This window comes from Lagopus leucura, unplaced genomic scaffold (assembly GCF_019238085.1).
Source record: "Lagopus leucura isolate 7727_CA_CO unplaced genomic scaffold, USGS_WTPT01 Super-Scaffold_100035, whole genome shotgun sequence".
NCBI classification, from domain to species: Eukaryota; Metazoa; Chordata; class Aves; order Galliformes; family Phasianidae; genus Lagopus; species Lagopus leucura.
In genome coordinates this window covers 1,456,793-1,482,821 of record NW_024962284.1, presented here as the reverse complement: position 1 = coordinate 1,482,821, position 26,029 = coordinate 1,456,793, and the positions used below count along the sequence as shown (strand labels likewise).

Here is a 26,029-nt window from a genome sequence, read left to right as displayed (position 1 = left end):
CTGCTTTTTCTACATTGGCAGCCATCTATCACTGCACATGCTGAAAAGGCTGCATTAAAGCATCTGAATGTGTGCTCAACAGTCCTCATGAACAAATGTCACTGTCCACATAAATGTGAGAAACTATCTGCATAGATACAAACTTCTGCACCTTCTATCTACTGCACATTTTTTAAATTGGTGTGTTACCAGCTGTAGGGTTAAAATAATTTCCCTTAAATTAGAAGTATTCTAATCCTCATAGTGCAGTCTGGGGATGACAGGAGTGCACACATGGCTCAGATACATGAAAATAAATATTGCTTTGGCAATAAGTCACCAATATGAGATACACAAACACAACCTATGACAGCAGGGCAATCAGTTCAACGGAGAATTTCAGCGTTGCAGGGTGTTCGAAATAAACAAGAGTCAGCAAAGTGCATTAACTCTTTAAATCATTGAATTGTGGGGGTTGGAAGGGGCCTCAAGAGATAACTGAGTCCAACCCCTTAGCAGGTACGCTACAGCAGGGTGCACAGGTAGGCATCCAGATGAGTCTTGACTGTCTCCTTAGAAGGAGACTCCACAACCTCTCTGCACAGCCTGTTCCAGTGCTCCATCACTCCAACAGGAAAGAAGTTCTTCCTTGCATTAGTCTTGTGTTCCAGTTTCTGCTGTTGCTCACGAATGAGACACACCATAAATGGTATGAACAAATTCCTGATGAAGATGTTTCTTCTCAGAATACCTACACATAGGAAGTAACAGCTTAAGCTCAGGTAACAGCTCAAAATATCATCTACCAAGCATAATGTTCATGGCAAGAACAGACTGCCTGTACTCTTACACATAACCTCATTAACACATGTCAAGGATGTCTGCCTAGAACAGATGGGAGCCAGACTGAACCTGTCCAGTGTGACCCAGGAGACATGGCTTACAGGGTTTATCAGGGTTGCAGTGTCGAAAAGAACATAAAGGTTTAAATAAAATTAGCTAACTATTTTCAGAAGCAAATACAATATATGCCAGGTTTGCTAACTTTGAGCTCAGCTGCCTTCTACAGCAGTTTATTTATATTGGAGGCCAGCATATTTTTTCAGTGACTGCTGGAATACAGCAACATAAAAACTTTTGAGCCTATACAAAAACACAGTTCAGGGCTCATAAACACATCATAAAAATACCTGACATTATACTTCCAGGGGTATATCATGCTTCTGTTTAAAGTGCAATCTTCAGTTTTAAGCACTCAGCACAAAGAGACACTGCTTGCAAATTTCTAACATCTACTTTTATCAGTATTAGTTAGTGAAATTAGTTGCCATGCAGTAGATTTCATGCACTGGGTGTAACTTACTGTATTCTATGTGCAGTCCTCCCAGTAGACATTCAGACAAACAGAACAGGAATAATACATAAAAAACAAACTGGAAAAGATCCTTGAAAGCATTCAAAAGCAACATGGTCAAAATTCCAGTAGAACACTATCATGGTTTTGCATGGCAGAGAGTTCATTTTCCTCACAGAGGCTTGTATGATGCCGTGCTTTGGATTTTTGATGAAAATAGTGGTGAAAACACACCAACGTTTCAGTCATCGCAGAGCAGTGCTTGCACAGAGCCAAAGACTTTTCTGCTTCCTGTGCTTCCCTGCCAGCAAGAAGCTAGGGGGTACAGAAGGAGCTGGCAGGGACAGCTGGCCCAGGCTGGCCAAGTGATGTCCCATACCATGTGGTGTCACGTTTAAAAAAATTGGTTTAGAAACACCATTCAGCACTTTTCCTCAGTTGTTTTCACCAGTCTACCTGTTAGAGACACCAGGCACCTGTACTTTGCACAGAAGCCTTGAGACAAGGAGTAAACCTTTGGCATGGAACTAGATGTCACCAGCTACGAGCAGAAATCAAGCTGCCTCAGTCTGTGACCTATTCCCAGCTCTGCTGTCCTCATGCCCAAGAGCCAAAGTCCCACAGAAAGCACTGACTTCCAACAAGAGCCTCTTGTCCAAGCCCAGCCCAGGCTATGCAAGGATGCACAGCTCCCTGTACAAGCATGAAGTCATAAGATATCTATTGCCTGTCTCTTACCTATGCTGTGTGCACGCACTCTTTTGCCTCTTTTTCTTTTACCTGATAAACATTTAATGCAGTGAATGCATATATTCAGCAGATCAGACCTTACCACCTGAACTATTTCTAAATTTCACTGCTTTTATAGGAGTAAAAGAATAAATAAATAATGGAGCACTCAAAAACCACTTGACCAATAACCATTAGCAACCACTTACAGATTCCCACTCATTTTTACTTTGGCTCCAACAACTTCTCTGGGATGTCACTGAAAAGTAATCTCTAAGTCTTGTTATCTCATGACTTTATGCTGCCTGCTTGCTTCCTACAGAAATGCATTGATTATTTCTACAACATAATTCTGAAGAATCTTGAAGCACCGCTAGGACTAAGTTGACCTAGCAGCTCACTGCCTTGCTGAGGGTTCAAGGACAAGCAGTAGGCAGGTTCAGCTGTTCAGCTATCCTGTCTCTGGATACAGAAAATTCAACCTCCTCTTGGTACCCACAGCAAAAGATGAATGCTTATTGTCTGTGTTTATCCGAGCCTCTGTGATACAAACACAGCAAAGCATATTCCGCATGAAACCAAAAACCTAAGTGCCTACTGATGTAAGTAGTCTCAGTGGAGTCAATCACTTACTTTTAGTTAGGCACATACCTTGCCCAGTCAGGTCTAAAATTACCACATTAAGAATTTTCTCACTTGCCTCTCTCCCAAGGCTAAGGGAAAAGAGCTCTGCGCATGCAGGACTGATTTGATTACTTCAATCTTTTCTTGGAAATAACGTGTGTCATGGCAATGTCAGAGGACTATTGTTTCCTTTGTTCTGTTCGGAGGGAGGAAATAATAGGTGTCAGGAAAGCAGTACAACCATGTGTTGTAGTAATAAAAGTGGCCTATTAATGAGCATCCATAAACCATTATAATTAATGCAAGGGAATGGATATTGCCTATTTAAACTCTGCAAGCACCCTTGCAGCTCCACACCCAACTGCCATTTTATTCCATCCAAGGGCTTTCTGCTCACAGCAGCTCGTTTGTGAAGCCACTGGAGACTGAAATTACGTGCTGAAGGTAATGGGTGGATACATATTAATACTACATGTAATGGCTGAGAACAGCCATCTCGTCTGCTCATCAGTGGCAGGAAAGGCATCCTGTAACCTATGTGAGGCACATACGCTTTATACCCTTGGGGCTAAAACATAATTAACAGGCTATGGAGAAGGATGGATAAGATGGATGTGCACAAAGGTATGGACTGGTATTGCTTTTACTTTTTTAAACAACAAAGGTAGATTTGCAAAGTTTACATCATCTTAAAATTTCAAGCCCTACTTGATTTGCCTGTGTATCATGTAGCCATCAAACAAACAGGCCATTCTGAAGTTTAGCTTCAAAAAACCAGCCTGACAATTCCCATTTTTAGGTGCACATCTGAAAATAGAGAGAAAACTGCAAGTACCATCAAGGTGACACGCTAGAATGCTCGAGTATTTATTAGCACAATAATAACATAAGTCACACAGCTCTGCCCCTTCAGGAATAACTTTTAAAAAAAAAAACCCTCCTCATTTCTGTGATATATGAATTGCTCATTTCCACTCTTGGATGACTGGATTTTAAATCATGTTGAAAAGTGAGACCCCTTCAATTCCCACTTCTTCTTGGTTTACCTTAACTTCTAATTCTCTCTGCACTCAATGCGTTCTAAGCCATTTTAATTCACATTCTTCTTGTATTTCATGTACCGAATTCACCCAATAACTCATTTTGATGATGCAATCTTCAAAGCACCTTTTGTGTTTTTTTCAATAGGTTCCAAAAAGATTCTTTTTCACTGCATCATTTCTTTCAGGTAACATCCACAGTATACTGTTAAAGTTTGCCATTAGTCTTGTACTTAGCATACGCTCACTTAGCAGAGCAGCATTTATTATTTTTATTGTTGCACACTTCAGATAAGAACTCTACACACACACAGGGGTGCCTCAACCTGTCAGCATGTTGCAGAGGCTGAAACACCAGCACCACTGTGAAAAAGCTGCAAACTGGAGAATCTTTTGGGGTTGAAATATGCAAATTACACCATCAAACAGCCTACACAGTTTTGCCATTCCCAGTATTCAAGAAATAAAATGCAGTCTCCAAAACTAGTAGGTAGTTGAGGAGGGTTGCAATTCTCCCTTGCCCCTGGCTCTTATTCTAACGCAGAGATTTGAGGGATGCAGCTTTTGCTCCTCTGAAACTCTACAAGCATTCTTGTAAGCTCCACACAACTGTGAAAATCCAACCAAATTTGGCCAAATCATCTCAGTTTGCAAACATTTATCACACCCGTCGAATGTTCTTCCAGCACATGAGAAAATTCACCACATTTCACAGCCATGCAGCAGCCAGAGTAAGGCAGAAGGCAATAGAGGACAAAGACACAGAAGGAAAGTACAGCTGGGAAACACTGAGAGAATGGAGCTGCAGAGGGAAGTGAGCTGCCACATCCGCCAACATGAATAGAAACCCATATCCCACATCCAAAGTTCATTTTGAACTTTAAAAAATTGAAAGAGAAACTGTCAACCTGGTAACATCAAAAACTGTCTTAATATTATTTAACACAAATACTGAATTTGCAAGTCACTCCTGGATCATCTTAAAAGGCAGAGGACAAAATGAGGATGTGAAAAGGACCTAACAAGAGTATCTTGCAAAACAACATTCCTATACAACCCAGTTTAGTGCCCAAGAATTCACAGGAAACAATGCCATTAACTTCTGTAATTAGCTTCAATTATTTTGCATGTGATATACAGGATGTTGATCTTAGAGTGAATCAACATTAACTAAAGCAACTGGAGACAGGAAGCAAGTGAGTCCAAAGGAGAATCTCCTTTTTATGATGTAAACCGAGAAACACTCACAAATACTCAAGCGTGGGTCTCTGCTGAGGCCTTTAGATGTACATGCAAGCAAATAAACCTTATTTCACTTGCATATAACTAAGGCATTTATACAGATAACTATAGCTGCTCTGGACTGGACCACTTACTCAGCAAACATAAATCAGTGTTACACTCTTTTTACACAGGCTGTAAATCTACAGCAGCGAGACAATCCGTGACAGCAGAGAGATCAGGATCTGAACTCTGACAGGACACATTAATCATGGTTTTTAAATGGTCTATTTCCATAACTGATGTGCATTCTAAATCATCTTGAACAGTCTCCCACACAGAACAGGATCTCATCAGCAGGAAATATTTTGCCCTTGGAAAGGCTGCAATGTTGGTCTGTAAAATGGTAAATATCTATAGCTTAGCTCTTCATATAAATATAATTACATCTGAATTTCAACATTTCACACAACAAAATCTAGATGATGATGTTTTAAGGAAAAGAGAAAATTAGTCTTAATCATAATTTCATCAATATTGTTTTAAATCCTTACATTGGAAAGGCAAAGCAACAACATTAGAACTGAAGTAACAAACAGAATGTGGCTAAAGCACCGTGTTTATATAACTTCAAAACTAATTCACCAACAGAGCAACCATAAGAAATATAACACATTGACAACTGCATCATCATGAACAAAGCCATAAAGATTCTTACACTGAAAATTCAATTTTGTTCACTTTTATGAAAGTGAATTTAGGAATATAAGAAATATTGTAGCTTGAATCGTATTGTTTTGACTCTGAGTCCAGCTGAGCTACTTTTAGAATGAATAATCTACAAGAATTCTGATCTTGTTATGTATCTTTTTGTGTATTCTTTTTAAACCATTAAATCAGTTCTGTCTGGAATGTTTCAACCACAAGTATGACAATTCAGGTTCTTATACTTTCTATGGTACCTTGCATATGCCAAGTAACACCAAAATATGGATGTGAATGCATCTATTTGCTTTTGCAGCAATTTATTCACTAGGTGCTAGGTAGAAACAACTATGCAAAGCTCAATACGGTGAAGAACAGGATCAAAATCTCCAAACAAGTCCAAATTATTACATTCTTTCACACAACTTGCATATTTTACAACAAAACAGCAATTAAAGAAATTATAAGCTATATCAACGACTCAAAGCCTTACAACCACAGAAATCAGAGGCTGAGGGGAATGATTTTTTCACTCCATTCCACTACTGTGCTCAACTTCACATAATTCCTAACACATTCCAGCACTCCACAAAGGCTTTCAAGTCCACATCCAACAGACAAACACACACACACACACAGAACATCCAAATCTAGTGTGGTAGTTAGATGTCTCAGAGTGATCAGATATGCTTTTACAAAATGATATAAGCATACTGAACAGTCTCACATTGCTGGCATTTAATCTCAGTATTGCTGATGTCAATGTAAGAGGGACGCAAAAAAAAAAGAAGTAGAGAATGCAGCATAGGAATAACCAATAAGACTAGTGTTTTTTTCTTCAGCTCTCATTATTCTTCAGTATTTTTCGTAACAAGGGATGAGAATTTGTTTTTAGTTGTCTATTTACTACACTGCCAATACAACATCTACACACTGGAAGATATACAGTTTCTTTCACCTGCACTTATTTCAGGTTATTAAGTATACTTCAGGCTAAGAATTACTTTACTAAAAAAAATTCCTGCATGGAAAAAAAAAAGGAGAAAACTGCAATGAAGGACAACTCTCAGACTGCCATTTGTTAAAAAAGGACATGCCCATACAATTGCAATTTGTGATCAAGACAGTGAAAAATAGTCCTAATTACTGATTCACATCTGACAAAATTAATTTTCAAGCCTCTGATTTACTCTAGTCATCAGCAAATGCTTTGAATGTATTATGAATAAAGACTCCATGTCATTATTCCCATTGCCTTAGAAAAGAAAACAGCATTCATTCAAAATCTGGACATTTTTCCATACCAGAGTCCCAGTAAGATGTTCATAAGGTGACCAGTAAGTCCTTAAGTAACAACCACACTATAAAACACAGTTTTCAAGGTAAATATATATGAAGAATGGCAGTACAATTAAGACACTAAGCTGGACTTTAAGATTTAACCAGAAAAACAGAAGCTATCTCACTTTAAAATTACAGCTGCCTTCTTTAAGACTCCACCATACACTGAGTTGCAAACCCCAAGAGTTTTCTGAGAAACGCTGCAGGAAAAAAAAAAAAATCCTATTTCATACTCTCAGAAATAAGCGATTCTACAACATGGAAACTAATTAGAACAAACACTGTTTTGATTTTTATGTCACAATACCTGATGTGACAGGTATTAGTCATTTTGCACACACTTGCATTAATGTTTATGACTGTAACTAAATCCACCTCATTTAATCATTGTAATAAATCTACGTCTCAGTAGAAACCATCAAATGAGGTATTAATAGTGCACCACATAAACCTGTTAGGCAGACTATACAAGTAAAACACAGAAATAAAATGAAAAATATTCATCCTTGGTTAAGTGTTACACTTTTGGTTGCTCTGCACAAATGGGATATACAAAAAAAGGAGTAGCCAACACATCTTGCCTACATTGCAGACGAAAGTCTCCTGTTTCACCACCTGAGTATTTTAAAAAGGGCCACAGCTACAGTTCTATGGCAGAAGTTACCTTTCAAAACAAACTTTAGGACAAGGATCATACACTACTTCTAGGACTCTTTGCATGAAACAAGAAAACATCCAATTGTAACACAGCATTGATGCTGACTCATATTTTGCTCAAGTTGCAAAAGCTGATCTACAACTCAAGCAGAATCTGCAGCGCTTATTTGTGGTTTGATGTCTGTAAATATCATCAATTATTTTGGGAAATCTGATGATGTTTCAGTATACCTTTGCCTCTTTCTATGACTTCAGACAGCAGTACATCTCATCTACTCATCTAGTAACCTGTAGGACCACAGTTTCAGCTTCCGCTTAGACAAATACTCCATTCAACTGGTTTTACCACTATTCTCTGCCTTTAATGTCATAGCTTCTTCTAAAAAAGACTTTCTTATTTTACTTTGCATTTTTTGCAAAATAAGATATAAATCCTTTTTTATTCTGGGTCCAGCACTCTGTCAAATTTGCTGTACCATGACGGTACAGCATCATAGTCTCTTGTCATTTCATCTCAACTCAAGCTCACTCTTTTTATGACCTATCCCCAAAATTTCAGTATCTTTCTGAGGAACTAAAGCCTATTTCTTACAGGAAAATAGAGAAAATATCTACATCCATAGGAAATAAATAAGTTCTGTTTGTCCTTATTCTTATATACAGTCTCACTGCCTATCTTTTGGTACCTGTGTATTTATGAAGATTTTCTTACACTCACCTCTATTTTTTTTTTTTAATTTTTATGTCATTTAAACTATAATTGTATCTATTTTAATGAAAAAGAGCATTTGGTCTTGGACCGTGCCTTTTTCACTGCTTTTCTTCATGATAGTTTCCACACCTACTGTGACATAATACAGTCCTTAATTATGCAGTCTAGTCTACCACATTCACAGAAAAGCAAAAAAATTCTTACACATGAAATGTGTAAGAAAGATGGCATTCCTGGTTATGCAATTATTTTTTGAAAAATTTCTGCTTCACTCCTCACGTCTTTTTGTTTTTATTTCTAAACAACAACCATATTAATATTCAGATTACTTCTGTCCTTTTTATTTCTCCATACTTTCCACAAAAAGTGCAGATATCACTAACTTGCCCGCCAAAATAACTTCACTGTATTTATCAGTATTTCACTATGCAATTTCATTTAAATGCTCACACAATTTCTAAAACAGACCTACTGGTATTTGTTTTCTTACAAAGATGTAATCACAGCATTTGTCACTAAAGTAAAAAAGCAACGTTACTCTGAATTTATGACATTGCAAAGATAAGGTTGAAGTATATTGTACAATCAGACAAAAGTCAGTATTGCTCTCTGATCATAAAATTATTTTTCTACTTATGGACAATATTAATAAGATTTCTTACAGAACTGGAGAGACGTTACTTCAGTAGGAGTTGAGACAAATGTTTTGTGCATGCAAACATCTATAACATGTAAATATAAAACACTTGTAGGTGACTCAAGGAGAAGGTTTGTCAGCTTCAGATGGTATTATATCAAACTTATTACCTTGGCTTACATATACTTCTTTTTCAATTTACGCTGCCTGAAGATGAAGCTCCAAAATTGCTAAAAGACAACCTAAGTTATGGATAGTTGTCCTGACAAGTGTACAACTTTTTTCCTGTGCCAAGTGTAGAACTGTAAGTCAACCAGTGTGTCTGGAAACTGATAATAATTCTGCTTTTTCTGCCTTTTTTTTTTTTTTTTTAAGCCAAATTACATGTTACCATTAATGTGTAAAATGTGAATGCCTCTCCATTTAGCTACCCAAATTGTAAAAACCTCAAGTGACCACAGAACCACAGGCTGAGAAACTCAGACCACTTCTTGACGTGGCACGCTGCACTATTTGCTAACACACTGCAACATTCTAGTATCATCTGCCTTGCAGTAATGGCTATTCCATGTAGCAAATGATAATTCTCAGCCCTAGTGAATACAGTAATTATTAGAGTGCAAGATGCTTTCCTACCATCTCCACTTTCCCCTCAGTTCATGCTTCATAGTCAGAATGTAAGAATCACTTTGTTTTCTCTATTTCCATGTACATTTATCTCAAACAAGTAACCCTAAGTACCTTCACCTGTGCAATTCAAGGCATTTTAAATAACCACAACTCAGCTTTCAACAAATTTTGAGGATGAAAACATCTCTGCATTTCTCAAGTGTAATCTCATTACTAGAATATTTAGTTACTTGAATGTTACTGGACTAATAAACATGCAATGAGAGTTAGAGTTTTTGGCCAGTACTTTTAACCCAGTACTAGGTGCCCAAAGATCATCAGTGTGAAAAGATGGTTTGTGAGCTACTCCAAGCATTCCTGCTTCAAAGAAATACCATTAAAGATTTACATTGTATTAACATCAGAAAAACAACAACAACAACAACAACAAAAACAGTGAAACACAGCCAGGCTATTCACAGAGACTTCCATGAAACTCTTTGTCTATGCCATAATTTACATTCACTGTAATCTAGTACAGCATCTCCCCAGTATCACCTCCTGAACTTCAACAAAAACAGGAGGTTTAACTTGGCCACCGTTTTCGTATTGTTTCTGTAATGCTTCTTAAAACACTGCAAAACATCCTTCGGTATTGAATATAGCATTATCCTTTGTGCAGATGAGCAATCTCAAAAAAAGTCAAGTCAAAAAGCAATCAGATGGTATATGCTAATTCTGAGGCCAACAGGCCAATCTTAGTGAAGAACTTTAGCTTGTAGCAAGAATGATATCAGTCCTACTTCTTTAAAGAATTCCTTGGAAGTCCACAACAGACTACTTTGTCAATTTCAATAGCTATCATTTCAAAAAAATAAGTTAGTTTTCAATTATTGCAATTTAGTTTAGAAAGTCAGAAATTGTGCAACCCCAGGCAAGGCAAAAACAGCTTTTTATGCAACAAGACAATTCATAAATACATAAGAGGTAGAACTGAGTAGTACCTCCATGACAGAGCCCTCACCAAGCCAACTGGTTAACAGAGTCACACCCCTGCCTTTAAATACACCATTGCTTGTCCTCCACAGAAATAAAAAACCTTTCTAAAAAGCTGACCTACTTCATAGAAAGCATAGCCAACTCCAGATATTTCTTGCTAACATAAGAGAGAAAGCTTCAAAATAAGTGTTCAAATGTAAAGAACAACAAAAAAAAAAGCCCTACTCTGATGTGAGAGTAGACAAAGTGCAGCAATATATTAGAAGAGATGATTATCCTAATTTAAAAGGCATCTGATTAATATTTAAAGACTAGACGTGACATTAATAAACAGCTAATATCACTTAAAATCAGAAAGATACCTAACTCAAATGACAGTATACAATGACAGTAAAAGTCCTTTACTCCTAGCATTCCAGAAATAACTCCTTGCTGAAAAGCTGTGCACAAGTCAATTCCCATCATCTCTATGTGCATTCCAGTTGCCATATGATGAATCTCACAGTGAATTATTGACAGAATCCAGCCATCATCACAAGCTAACAGAATGTGGGTGACTGTCAGAAAATATTAATAGAGTATGCCACTTTTACAATGCTTCTAGAATAGCAGACTTACCTCGGCAGATGGTCCCATTCCCCACATATCCAGGTTTGCAAGTGCAGCTATGTCCCCTGACAGTGTTGGTACAGATTGCATTCTCATCACAGCTGTGCTGCCCACTGCCACACTCATCATGCTCTACAAGGGAAAAAAAGAACAGGAGATAGTGAGCTTTTCAGCTTGAAGATGTGGCATCTTAAAACCAAGTGGAATAAGAAGGGTGCCACAGCAGCTGATTACTGGGAGTTTGGTCTGGCAGTCAGTGACGGGTGTGCTTTCATTACAGGATTCAACAACATCTGCATGGTGATTTTTTAGGTTCAAAAACAGGAAAAAAGAATCAGTGAGGATGCAAAGTATTGCTAAGACAAAAACCTATGTAGAAATTAATGAATAGAGGTTTAGTTCTTATGAAGACTAACCCTTATCTTATTGTCTATCACCAACAGAAATAAGCATAAATATAAGACCAGAGAACTCAGGAGAGGGGATCCCATCAATACTCTTAAAAACAACAGCAAAAACACACAGTTCAGTCTTCACAGCCACTTGCTCTAATATCTGCTGAGTAGGATCTTTATTTAATAAAATGTAATAACATTTTATCTTTTTAGAGAACTATTCCTACCACTGGACCCCAAACAGACTTCCATATTTTGCTTTCATCTAGCAATTCTAACTGCTATCACTGGGCCTAACTCACTGCAGCTCCTGCATTTTTCTCTCGTGATGTATTTTATTGTAGAAAAGCGTCAATTAGAAGTGCTGAGCTATGTGACCCTGAAGTTTCTTGCTTCATCCTCTAATTACTAGAGGTTTCCTTCACACAGTTAGATTGCAGAAAGAAAACCCAAATATTTTACTCTTCTGAGCTGGTGGACTTACCATTTTGTTCAATGGAATCAAGAAAATGCAGAAATATTTCTGAGAGCCATGTAAAGGATTTCAAATATTAGACTTAAACAAAAATCAGAGTTTGGCATCCTTCTTGGTAGTCTTCATTCATGCAAATGCAGTAACCAGACTATTACCCTTCTACTAAGAGGTATAGTCAGGTTCCAGAGGCTTTCTGGAATCAAAGATAAACTTTGGTAATACTAGTAAATAAAGAGTGTTCAAAGGACTACAGGCTCAATTCAGACTTCTATAAAGTACAGAGAGCTGATGCCTATAAAATTATTCATTGTTACATACTCTGAAGTAACCCTTCAGAAGAGCCTCTCCATTGATACCAAATGGTATGGGTTGCCATCATTTTCTTCTAACGAGCATCAAAGCAAAACATCTTTTGCTCTCTCTTTGCTTTTAGTAACTAGCTCTCATATGCACACACTCACATGTGTCTGGCTTTTGCTGATAACTTCAGGTCTACATTTATACTTGTTAGTTTATGTTGATCCCCAGCTCAGCTTAGTAATTGACTTCAGCCTCTTTCCAATTTTCATTGGAATGCCTTAGACATTCAGAACCGTTAGGCTTCCTCATGGGCTGTTTGTTCTCTCCTTCATCCCTTCTTCCTGCTGTGGTCTCATGGTGCTCAAATGGCTGCATCAGATGCAAAGATCATCAAGCTACCCTTCAAGGAAGTGCTTCGCCAGCAAGTGAAACTGAATGATTCTTTCGTTTAAAATGAAAGCCTTTCTCCAGGCTTTCTCCCTCCTCTTACTACTTTTATTCATTATTGTTATTAGTCTGCAGGTGTACTGTGTTGTATTCAAGCTACAATGAGAGGGCCTTTGTCACGGGCTCATGTACACAGACAATTCTTACTGAAATAATTGCCAGAATTAGTTGATTACCTTCTCAGCACTTCAAATACAAACAACAGATTTCCCAGTGGTAACTTTTGTGTTTTGCCAGAACACAAAAGAGGTTATGCTCTGCCATGCTTTTTCGAGGACTACGACAATGTAAATCATTCTATTTACTTCTCCTGCAGATGTAGAAATCCTGGCAATATTAAACAGAGGTCAGTTTTTCTAAGCAGATAAAACATTGAAGAGTCAGCAACTAAGTTTGAAAAGTGGACCCTGGGAATCTGCCCTCAGCATAAGAAATATCAAGAGAATCTCCTCTGCGTGAGGAATCCCAAGATTTCACAGCAGCAGTTTGGTTGCAATTATGGGAACTTTAAATGAAATTTTCCCTGGTGTAAAGATGTCTATAGATCATGATGCTACAGTGTTAATAAGAATGAGAAAGCTTTGATTTTCTGTCAACTTACAAAAATCTTTTATTCCAAATGGGACAAGTCCTTAGGAGTCTGTCAGTAGTGAGTTATTTTTTGTTTCATTCTCCCTCATCCTCTTGGTATCCACAGTGGGAAGTGTGGGTTGAAGGTCAGCTTGTGTTTTGTTTAAACTCAAAAGAGATTACAAGTAATTTGCAAAGAACATCACTTTCACACATCACTTTCAAAGTCTCCCATTCAAGTGCCAATCAGGAAGAACATACTTCTGCTTTAAAGTTATGGTTGAAACCACCTAAATAGATAGGCTGGAAGGAAAGGACACTGGAAAACAAATGCAAAGAGTCACAGACTGTATCATTCCATAAGAACAAGGGAGAGAGCTGGGAAAAAATCTTGAGGCCACGTCTTAACAACTTCACTTTCAGCTGAAAATGAGCAAAGAAAAAAATCCATCTCATTTTTAATTTTTTATATATACATATGTATGCATAGATCTGTATATATGTAAACACGCTGCCATGGAATGACAGCTCAGGAATGGCAGTGTCATAAAGTCTGACTGAGTTTATCCATCTCCATGTGACTTTTGTTATTACTACACAGCACAAAAGGGGATTGTGATCAAAGACAGAGCTGGGAGCCTTACTGAGAAGGACGCTATTGGAGGAGGCAGTTCTCAGAAAACAAAAGAAAAGCCACTTTCCACTAGATTACTAATATTCATCTCAACAAACAGGTACCATTTCAGAAGAACAGTTACAATTATAATTCCTTGCTCACTGACGATTTATCTACAAAATCTCTGCAAATTTTTCTTCTATATTACAATTTCTGTTACTCAAGTGTTTGGTTGTTGCCACCAGAGTTTTTGGATCATTTTCTAGAGGATCATTTGTTTTTTTGTGACTCAGTTTCCCTCTCAAATGAGAATGTTTCCAGATTCTACACCTGTTTTAGTATTTACCATTCTTCTGAAGTCCTCAGAAGCTAAAGATCTTACATAAAATTAAAGAGTATCAATTTTCTACAGTTTAAAAAAAAAAAAGAGATCAAATACCAACTGCTAGTTTACCTTCCGCTTAGTATTTCTTTCCTACAAATAGAAAAAAGGTATGAAAGAACGCATTGTGTCTCAAGCTTCAGGTCATATTCTTGCTTCCTAGCCACTTGGCTACAACCACAGTGACACAAACTACATATTTAAGCCTGGTATTTTTCTTCTGGGTAAAGACTTGGCTGAATTTCCCAAAGCTTTCACAGACTTCTACAACATCTGAGTTCCTACTTTAAGCACACCAGTTTAAGAAGCAATTACTAAAAAGCTCATTCCTTACTCAGGTTTTATCTGAGAATGGCCATTTGTCTCCAAAAGCACTTGAAAGACCATTGGTAAGAAATTAATAATCTTTTTCACAATCCCTCTGTCGCCTTTGTTCTGTGACCGCAGAATCAAGACAGGTATCAAGTGTGAGTACGCTCTGCGTGTATGGGAACTGTTGAGCCACAGCCTGAACCACTGACTGATCACCTGAGGCAAGGACTAGGTCAGCCCTGGGAGCACAGGAGAAGGCAATTCACCTGTGTGACCAGAAGACTCCACCTCTCCTAGACCCTATTTAAGGGCTGATTAGCACTGGGGAAGGATCTCTTTCTAGAGATCCCTCCTTTTTGGAGGTATTATAAATACAGGTATTTCTTCCTTGATTGTTTCTTTTTCACTGCAATAAGCTTTCCAACTGTAACACCTGTAAAGTACCATCCTAACCATGCTACTATTCCAACTGTACACCATGCATATGTTAAGCAGTACTTGTTTTGAAGAATATCTTTAAAACAATCTACATCACAATCTAGATAACCCTGGTTATCTACTTGCCTCAGGCAACCTGGAATTGCTTCTGTTTGAGCTGAAGTCCACCATGAATCTGGGGATATTGATGCTCATATACAGGTTGTGCTGCATGGTAGCACATACAGTGGTTAAAGATAAGTACTGTAGTTATCTTTGCTTTGTTCACAGGCAACCTAATAAAATAAGCTTATCTTAATGAACGGAATACCTGGGAGCAGTCTGACAGAATTTGTTTCAATATTACAAGGCATTACAAAGGTAACAGTCACATTAAGAAAAAGAAAAAAAAACAAATTTAATTCCCCAGAAAGTAGTTTCTAGCAGGCATTAGTTACATATCTTATTTTAGTACACAGCAATGCATCCTACAAATAGCAGAAAATGCCTTATATTAAAAATAGGCTAGTCTGTTTGCACACTGACACTAGGACACAAACAATACCTCCTTTACCCTGAAATCCCAATGAAGAAACTAGGTAGAGTGCAATGGGAAAACACTGTTTCCTGTTAAAGCCTCAGTAGCACAGATACATAGGAAACAGCTAAAATAAGCACAATTACCCAACTGCCACAGAGAGAGTTGGACCACCATGCATCCCCCGCACTTGGGCACGTGGACAAGACAGACTGACTCTGCTGAAGCAAGCAGCACACCACTCCAACATCTGCAACCAATGTTTATTGTGCAAGCATGCAAAAGGCGACAGGTAACTAATTCCTGAGTGAGAGGGAGATTGAAAATGCAACCAAACTCTGCATCCATCCACAAAGTATTTGCTACAAAAGATCACACCTCTTCAATAGTTCCATTAGCTACACCTTCAGCCAAGGCAGAATGATCCATCATGATGCAATTCAGCTGCGAAGCCATTCGCTTAACAGATCTTCAACTTTCTTCAAAACACAGGTATGTATTGAGGCTAATAAAGGTAAAGCACCTACAAGTTGCAGCAGTCTGTGTTTTGCATACCTCAAATAAGTGCACGTTCCATTAATATGCAACCCTATTGACAGGCAGTCTCTTCAGTGTGAAGTATAAATAAGTATGTTCAAACACCAAAGAAGTCAACATTCAGGCACCTGTTTTCCTGCAAAATATTCTGTATATGCATTTCTCTAGCCTGATCTTACTGAGGCTTACACATGGCTATTCTCTTCAGCATTAGCTCAAAAACAGCTCTCTGTTCTGGGCAGCAGTGAAGTAGAAGAATGCAATAGGGAGCATGTTGGGGAGGCAGAGCACTACACAAAGATTTAGGCTGCCTGAAGTACTGAATTCTGCAGAAAGCCATCCAAACCACACTGCAAAATTGTATGTAGAGTACAAACAATCACACAAAAATAATTCAGAGCACATACAGAGCAAAAATGAGATTCAGCATGCATTTGTAAATACAGATGAGTAATAATTTCTAAATAAACAGTTACAGGTAAATACAATTTTTCTTCATTTGTGTGCATGTGAAATGCAGTGCTTGTGAAAGGTTCTAGGCAGTTATGACAGCCAGCATCAGAACTGTCAGTAGTAAAAAATGGATTACTGCCATACTCTTGAAGTTTGGAACATTATAAATATCATCCACTTTTTTACTGGAAAGATATTTGTAATAAATTATTTTTATAATGACACAAGAGGAAGATAACATTTTGTGTGTATATTTTTAAAAAATGCATACTTTCTAATTCTTAGGATTCTTCTGTTTTCCCTTGCTGAAAGAGACACCACCAGTAGGCTTACTGGGTTTGTATGGGCTCTAAAGGTAGACTTTCATTCAGTTTTCTCTTTTTTCTCTCTGTATGTACTTGGGAAAAAAATCAAGTAGTTGGGTTGTTATACTTGTTATACTATTTGTCCAAGTCTTTAGCAGAAAATTAGAACCACATTTGAAAATATATAGACACAGCAAAGCTAAGCACCTTTTAGACAAGAGTCACAGGTAATTGTAACATCGGGATAGCTTCCCCTTACAGAGTTCAAAAGCCTATTCGAAAAAAGATATTTGATTTAGAGTTTATTTTTTCACAAGTGTGTTGACTTTTTTTTTTTTTTTATTAGATAAGAATGTTCTTCTAAAAAGGACAGGCACTGGAATGCAATTACTGGAGACACATCCCATAGAATGGTCCTTCACCAGAGCTGCTTTCAATTCTCATTACATGAGAAGGCCTCCATTTAAATTGGCTCAGAAGATGGGAACAATTTTCTTATTGTAAGGATTTCCTTCCATTAGTTACCCAAAGCCTTCACACTTAATAGAAAGCATTCATCTTTGGAAAACATTGTGAAAAGATTCTGACTATTTCTATTTATTCTTACTTTTACAACATTGAAAGGAAATCTACGTTGACCTCTAAATTGTGAGGACAACTGCTTCTGGGTTGTGTAAGCACAAATGCAGTAACCACTGCTATACACCAACAGACGTATAATAGAGAGACAACTCACTTCAAGAACAGCAAGGTCATCAAGTTCTGCCATTTTTTATTAATACAGAGACCACTTGTATAGAATACATGATCTCATATAAAATTAAGCAGCTGTCTGGCTACACTTAAGCCAATGGTATTTTAAAACTGTGAAAGGAGAATGCCACCTCCCTGAATACTTTTAAAAGAACAAACAAAGCTCTGCTGCATGATGTGAAGACTCAAATGTCTATTTAATTATTAACGCTTTAAAAATGACAGATAAAAAATAGAATTTAAGAAATATCGTGGACTTCGCAGCATCGGGATTTCAGCTCACAGGAAATTCTGATGAAACAAAAAGGATACCTTTGAAATAGGCTGGATGAAAAGAAACTTTACTCTGTGCACCTGGGAAGACTCTCTCCAAGAAAATAAAGGCAGTTAGGAATGAGATGCATACATCAAACAGGTTATGTACAAGAAATTACCTTGTGGATGGTAAGCTGGTAAAAGGCAATAGCGAACACAGACAATTCTAAACAAATCTGTATTTTCACCTACTTGTGAGCAGCCATAAAGTTGCTGAGAGAAGCCCTGAGAGCTATCAAAAGGGATTTCAGATCACTGGGATGGTTAGTTGATTGTTAGCTGGAGTACAGATGGAGTTTTCTTCTCTCCCCTCATTGGTAGCGAGGAATACTGAGAGAAGCAGGAAAGCCCATCTGATAAATCCGTGGCTGAGAGGCTGGTGCCCTTTCAGGAATTTTGGCTTTATCAACCATGGGGCAGATTACTCAGTGCCTGGTCTGGTGGCTGCTGACTGCATTCACCTAGATCATATGGGCAAAAGAATTCTGGCCCAGAGTTGCCCTCTACATTAAGAAGTGGATAGAGTGCAGAGAGCTGCCTCTGAGAAACATTCATGAATTTCTAGGTTAAAATCAGGGACTGGGCCCATAGAGGACATCTGGTGGTTGGAATCTACTGCAGGCCACCTGATCCAGGTGAGCCTGTAGTTGAGACATTCTTGCTCCAGCTTCAAGAGGCATAACACCATCAGGCTCTCATCCTGGTTAAGGATTTCAACCACCAGATATCTGCTGGAAAAACAGTACTGAGAGCTGCAAGCAGTCCAGGAGACCCCTGGAGTCCATTCAGAAAACCACTTTCTGATTCAGGTACTGGACAGACCCACCAAAAGTGAAGTGTTGCTGGACCTGGTGCTCACTAATGTGAAAGAGATTGTAAAAGTGGTTAAGATTGATTGAATGCAGCCTGGGCTGCAGCAACCATGCCCTGGTTGAATTGACAGTCTCAAGGAACATGGGCCTGGCAAGGAACAAGGCCTTGACCTTCAGGAGAGCGAGCTTCAGGCTGTTTAGGGAACTGTCGGATGCGATCCCTGGGAAACTATCTTTAGGAACAAGGGAAAAGAACAGAGCTGGCAGTACTCGAAATATACCTTTTTGAGACTGCTAGAGCTCTCCATTTTCCAGAGTAAGAAATCAGGCAGATGAAGCAACAAACCATCATGGCTGAGCAAAGATCTGCTGGTCAAACCGAGGGGAAAAAGGAAAAGGAAGCAGGGATGGGTGGCCTGGGAAAAATATAGAGGCATGCTGTTCCAAATGTGCAGGGATGGACTCAGGAAAGTCAAGGTGCAGATGGAATTGAACTTGGAGAGGGATGTGAAGAACAAAGGGTTTCTTCATATCCCTGATCTTCTAAGTGAGATTTGAAGTAGCAAAATCCTTCCCAGTGTAAGAGGAGAGCGACTCCAAGACCACCTCATAACTGAATGTGTACAAGTCTATACACAAGGAAGGATGTGAAGCTGTTGGAAAGCATCCAGAGTAAGACTGCAAAGATGATCAGAGGGCTGGAGCACCTCTCCTGTGAAGAAAGGTTGAGGGAGTTGGGCTTGTTTAGTTTGACTGTGGGGAGATCTCATTACAGCTCTCCAGTACTTGAAAGGCGCTTACAAGCAGGAGAGGGACTGACTTTCTGCACAGTATGATAGTGATAGGACAAGAGGTGGATGGCTTTATAATTAAAAAAAGATTTTAGGTTAGACCTTAGAGAGAAATTGTTTGCTCAAGACAGTGGGGAGACGCTGCAATAGGCTGCCCAGAGAGGCTATGGGTGCCCCATCCCTGAAGGCATTCAAGACTAGGTTGGACGGGATCCCAGTCAGCCTCATCTAATGGCTGGCCACCCTGACATGGCAGAACGGTTCGAACGAGGTGATCTTCAAAGTCCCACCCAAACTAAGCCATTCTATGAACAGAGAAGTCCCATTTCCTTAACATAAGGATACACTGCAATTTAATCCTTATGAGCAGTTAAATATACAAAGTACTGCCAGAAATATCTGCTTTGCAGTTCTTTCAATAGGAAACTAAAACGCTATTGTGATTTAAGACACAATGAACAGCTTCTGGTGTTTAATGCCAAATTATTTAGACTGCATTCTAAAAGAGTAGACATATGCTACTCCTGGGTAATTAGGAAGAAATAGTGAGATTTAATTTGAATATAAAATTTTGAACGTTCGCATATTTGCTGTCTGAATAACACCTCTTGAATGTTTACGTTAAAGTAATAAATTAAAATTCTTCCCTTTTTTTCCCTGGCACAGAATTAGATTTTGGTCACATTTTGCTATCCAAAAATCAAGCTTACTAAATACAATACTAATCAAATCTATGCTTATGCACTGTTTGTCTTCTTATTTTTAACACTGTTACTGTTTTATGTTGATTTAGTATGTTAAGCCAGCCTGCCTAGAACCATCTAGAAACTGGTGTAACAATATAATGAGATTTGCATTCCCAAACTGGTATTCAGAGAGAATCAATGAGATTTGTCTGACAGTTTCCTGTTCCTCAGCAACTTTGGTTATTATTTGGTATAGTTAACATACTTACTCCACAATGAAGTCTTGTAGTCACATATTCAAAGATCATAAAGAAAACTACTGTAATCTTATTCATGCACGTAACGTGATAGGAGTAGTTGTAGGGGAAAACAGACTAACACTACCATATTCTAAAGAGACCAGTGTGCAAACATGAGAATTAATGACACTTGTAACATCCGTTTGAATGATTCCAGCATTCGGCAGGTGAAGTATTCAAACCTATCATTTCTGCAGCGAAACACTGAGCCTTCCTTGTTTCCCCTCAGCAAGAAGCTGAAAGCAGAGGTAAATACGAAGGTTTATATTCTATTCCAGTATATAGAAACTTCACTATTCATTGCTAAGACATTCACCTTACTGATGAGCCCTATTCCCATGAAACCCACCAGGTCCACTGTTGGCTTATATATATGGACAGAAATAAGAAGAGCCCTCTAAGTGCACTCAGGACTCAAGACGTCAAAACATCCTGGATCTGTACAACTGGATTCTCCTATTTTTCAGTTGGTATTCAAGACATTATTTCTCAAATGTTCACATGATTCTGCTCGACTACAGCTGAGCTATAATTTGACAGTTTCAGTGAACTACCTGGAGTAATTCTGATATCTTTTCTATGAATGTCAATAGCTAATTTAGAGCATTTTTATATATACCCTCCCCTTTTTTTTCCCCCCCTAAGGGAAGCATTCTTTATACTGTGATCCTCTGTTCTGCTTTACTACTTTATAACAACAACTACGAATAGAGCCTATTTGAGTTTCACAAGAGAAGTTCACTATGTAGTTCTAGGAATTGCTACAATGGAAGCATTTTTGGCCAAATCAAGACAAACAATAGCTACTTTTCTTGAACAGTAACTTCTCTGTAATGGAACTGTAACTTTTTCAAGAAGTGTAGAATGCAGAGCAGGAAAAATAAAAAAAGAGAAAGATGACTTGCTAGAACAACATATATTTGCACATATATAATAAATGGCTATATAACATCTCTTAGGAAGAGAGATTTGTTTTCACTATTTCTGAACACAGTATTAACAAAGGAAATAAAGGAAAAAGGAAAATACAAAAAACAACTTTGGAATAAAAAATGGTCTTAAGTCTAGACTCTGATAAGAAGCTGCCCAAGGTTAAAGAAAAACAGCATTGGGTGATAAAACAGGAAACTAGATCAAATGTTGAAAAATTCAAGAATCATCGGAAGCACACACCATTGGTCCTTCTGCGTTTAAATTTTATTTCCTACCCTCTGATAGCACATTTGAGTAGATGTGCCAAATTAGTAAAGAACATGAAAATAATAATATAAAAGATGTAGCTTTTTTTGTGTGAAGAGTCAGTATCAAGTGTTTTCTGACATTGAATTCCCATGTCATCCATATCAATATTGGAAATATTGTTTTGACAGGTACAGAAGTTCCAGAATGCATCCTTAAACTTGCACGTTGATTAGAAAACACCAAGCCCAACTGTCACATATCCTATTTAAATGGGACACTTTGCTGCAGTTTTATGGAGTTCTTACTGAAATCAGATTAGACCTCTTTGCATGCAGCGTTGTTTTTTAATGCTGAAAAGGAATCTTAAAAAAAATCCGTCTGTAAATATTTCACACTAGGCAGCTTGTATGACCGCGCAAGATTAGTCCCTTTCAAATCTTTAGTCTCAAAATATTTTTCACATAATAAATCTATCAAGCATCTGCTTCATTAGAGAAGGAGGCAGGGTTGCCAGCCTTCAGACCTGGTGCTAGATCAGATTGCTCAGGGCCCCATCCAACATGCCCCTCCAGTGACAGAGCATCCGCAGCCTCTCTGGGCAGCCTGTTCCAGCACCTCACCACTCTCTCAGTAGAAAAACTTTCCCTAATATCTAGTCTACATCTCCCTTCCTTTAGTTTAAATCATTCCTTCTTGACCTATCACTATCAGACTGTGTAAAAAGTTTATTTCCCTCCTGTTTATAAATTCCTTTTAAATGCTTGGAAGCTCACAAAGAGGACTATTCAGAGCCTTCTCTTTTCCAGGCTCAACCAGCTCTGTCCCTTAAGCCTGCCTTCATACAAGAGGAGATTCAGCCCTTCCATCATCTTCATGGTCCTTCTCTGCATCCTCTCCAAAAATGCAATTCAGATTGGATTTAGAGACAAAATTAATTAAAATACTTTGGGGAAGAGTGCATACTGCAAATTAAGAGATGCAAATATTAAAAAAATAAATCCATTATGGAAAAAACTCCACTTTACTGCCAGGGAAAAAAAAAAAAAAAAAACATATTTAGGAACATTTTAAATATTGCTAATGAAATACAGCACAATATATTTTTTTTTTAAATACTAATATCAGTGGTGCAACTGAAGCTGATGTGGCAATAGAAATGGTTCACAAAATTACCAAAAATGTAATACTGCACACGTGGGAAACAGAACTATGCCCTCATCTGCGAGATCCCAAGCATCTTAAAGGTCTTTTTCGTTATTGCATTTATGATCCATTTATGTTCTGTATGTCTAGAGGTAGGCAGTAACCTGGTCTGCATGGCAGCCTCTCTCCACATGACACCTGTAATCTCCAGCCTGATCCCAAATGCAAATGCGATTTATATTTGACTGCAGAGGAAGTGGGCTCTATACCCACAAAGACAAACCCCAGGTCCAGTTCCACAATTTATGTATGTCGCTTTGTATATCTGTAAACCATTAACTCTTCCAAATTCCTTTGAGTAGTTCTCACTTTACTTTCCCTGCTATAAAGCAGGGAAATTCATACAGAGAACAAATTAGCTCTCATATAGAGAGTAAATAAAGCTTTGGAATTCACCCTGATGTACTGTGCAGAAAGAAAGAAACTATACAGTTCCAGCAAGGCTGGAGCAGTGAGTAATGAATATTGACAGATGAAAAGTAAGAACAATTCTGTGAAGTTCTCAGCTTCTCTAAATCATAGGACATTCACTTAGGAAAGTAAAGAAATCACAAATAATGACAGAATCTGAGACAGCATAGCAGTTGCCACTGCCTAAATTACAGTTTGCAGGAGAGATGTCTGTTACCATTACATCTTAAGAAACAATTTTATTTTGCCTGTTTTGCTTAGAGCTGAATAGAGTCCAAACACCTGCATTGTGTCAAAAAAAAAAAAAAAGCACCCTAAAGCAATATGGTACTGATTTATTTATAATTGCAATATGACTCAATCTAAAAGGACGGGCTGCTTTTTATCCAGAAAATTGTGGAAGCTGCATATTTTATGAAGTTGATATCGGAATCTCATCTTCCTGGTATTTTCAGTTCAACAATAGCTGGGAGCTTCACTTTGCAGAACTCTCAAAATCAGTAATAACTAAACTTATGAAATTTACCTTTCAATGCAGCTTTCCAACACGGCTTGATGAACTTTGTATTAGTGACATAAGTTCAAAAGACTTTTTTATGCCAGCACTCCATGACAATTTAACTTCCACACATGAAAAAAAAACATCACAAAAGCCATGCAAAGCCTAGTTCAAGCTTACACTAAAACTTATTGGAGCTATTGAAGTGTACTGAGTTGGAATTGTTTCTTAATGCATGTGTGTGACAGAAGCACCCATCTGCTCGCACAAGAGCACAAAATCACACTTAAGGACATATTATTTCTTTGCACCTGTTGGAGATGCAAGGAAAGGCCTGCAGAGCATTGGCATGCACTTCGCCAGTGATACCGAAGTCACAAAGACTTTGACTTAAACAACAAACTGAGAAAAATGGTGTAAGTCAAGCCGCTAGGTTTCCCCCACAGACTCACCACCTTTCTGTTTTATGTATGAGTTTCTAATTATACAAGTGCTGCAACAAATGATGGAGTCCATTATATTTTGCTCTTGTGATGAAGTACTTACTGCAAGTAAACAGAATGTTTACCCAGCTGCAACTCCCCTAAGTAAGTCGGTGAGTGCAGAGATTATTAAAAATACATTTTTTAAAACTGGCTTCTAGCAGAGTATTTAAGCACCTTAACTATCAAATGGTTTTCTCTGAACCCAACTTCCCCCAGTGAGTTTAACTAGGACAAACGGGCTTTAAGCTCTTCAAAAAGAAAAAGAAGTCTCTTTATGCCACTTTTGGGTACCGGTCTTCAGTATTCTCCTATGGCATCCCAAAGATAGCACAGAATTTGTAAATGGAAGGAAGAGATCAAATCATTTTACCCCTTGAAGCGTGCGACTCCGGCATTATGTTTACTCTCAACACACCGAATCGATTTTGATTTGTAGACAGGAATGGCAACTAGTGAATCACCATTTCCTGAGGCACCCATGTTCCTCCCTGGAGATATTCTACTGTAATAGCAATCACTCTAGACCAACCCCGTCCTATGAGACCTGACAATATCCCAACCTGAGTTTCTTTGGCTGCAGCTGTTTTTTTTCTTACAGCAGCAAAATATGACAGTGTGAAGATACCTCCGCTGAGACCAAAGACAGATCAAGCAGAATTCCTGTGCTGTGCACTGCTCAGCCTCTTGTAACTAACAGCAGGATAATGATGATGCCACTTTATTTTGCACTTTGTTCACTTAAGTAAAAAATAATAAAAATTACTTAGCTATGCAAACATAGCACTGAACACTGAAAAAATGCACGGCTGATGAAGGTTTATTCAAAAAAAGAATACTCTTCTCTAGAAGACCTCTAATACCAATGCTTGAAAAGTCACTGGCAGGCAAAGGAAACTGACTACAAACAATATCTACTGCGATCCAAGACAAACAGGAATCCAAGCAGAGGATTATGCAAAAGAGTGCAAGATGTAAGAAAGGTATCTCTTCTCCAAGAAAACTTCACATTTCAGGGAGAATAGAGACAGTAAGCTCAGCTACCCAAAAATCATTGAACAAGCACTGCAGAAATATATTGGAGATACCAAATGAGGGCCTCTAGGGGATGAAGTGGCATACCTCTGGCTCCCTTTCCAATGTTAACCAGGCTGGCTCACAAAGTGCTATCTAAAGCCTCCTTGCTGCAGGTTGCTGCACTCAGCCTTTGGCAAAACAAGAAATAATTAAGAAAAACAAAGCACCAGGTGTTGGGAACATCTTCATTTAAAAAGATATTCCATTAAAAATCAATTTATGGAAGGTAAAATGAAATTCCATGCTTAGATTGGGTACCTAATATTGACAGAACAAGTCCATTCATGTATGCATCAATGAAACAGAGAAAGTAGTGACCGCAAACCATGAAAGAAACATGAAAAACGCAGAAGGGTTAGAATGTTTCACTAGAAAAAGCAAGACAGATGTCAAACAAAAGAAATAAAATGAGAAATGAGAATCAAGCAACAGTGAACTCAGGAAGAACTGCCTTCTCTTTCCAACAAAAAGCAACATCAACATCAGCACAGCCAGAGACCCTAAATGAGCATCCAGAAGCCCCTGGTAAAATTAAAAAAATAATAATAAAGAAATA

General features: G+C 38.1%; 1 protein-coding gene across 1 annotated transcript in view; it reads right to left on the bottom strand.

The window, feature by feature from the left end:
* NELL1 (neural EGFL like 1) overlaps nucleotides 1-26,029 on the bottom strand; it is a 286,566-nt gene that overhangs the window by 96,244 nt on the left and 164,293 nt on the right. Inside the window, exon 14 of the mRNA XM_042882675.1 lies at nucleotides 11,226-11,348. Coding sequence (XP_042738609.1) covers nucleotides 11,226-11,348 — 123 coding nt within the window. The remainder of the gene's footprint in view (nucleotides 1-11,225; nucleotides 11,349-26,029) is intronic.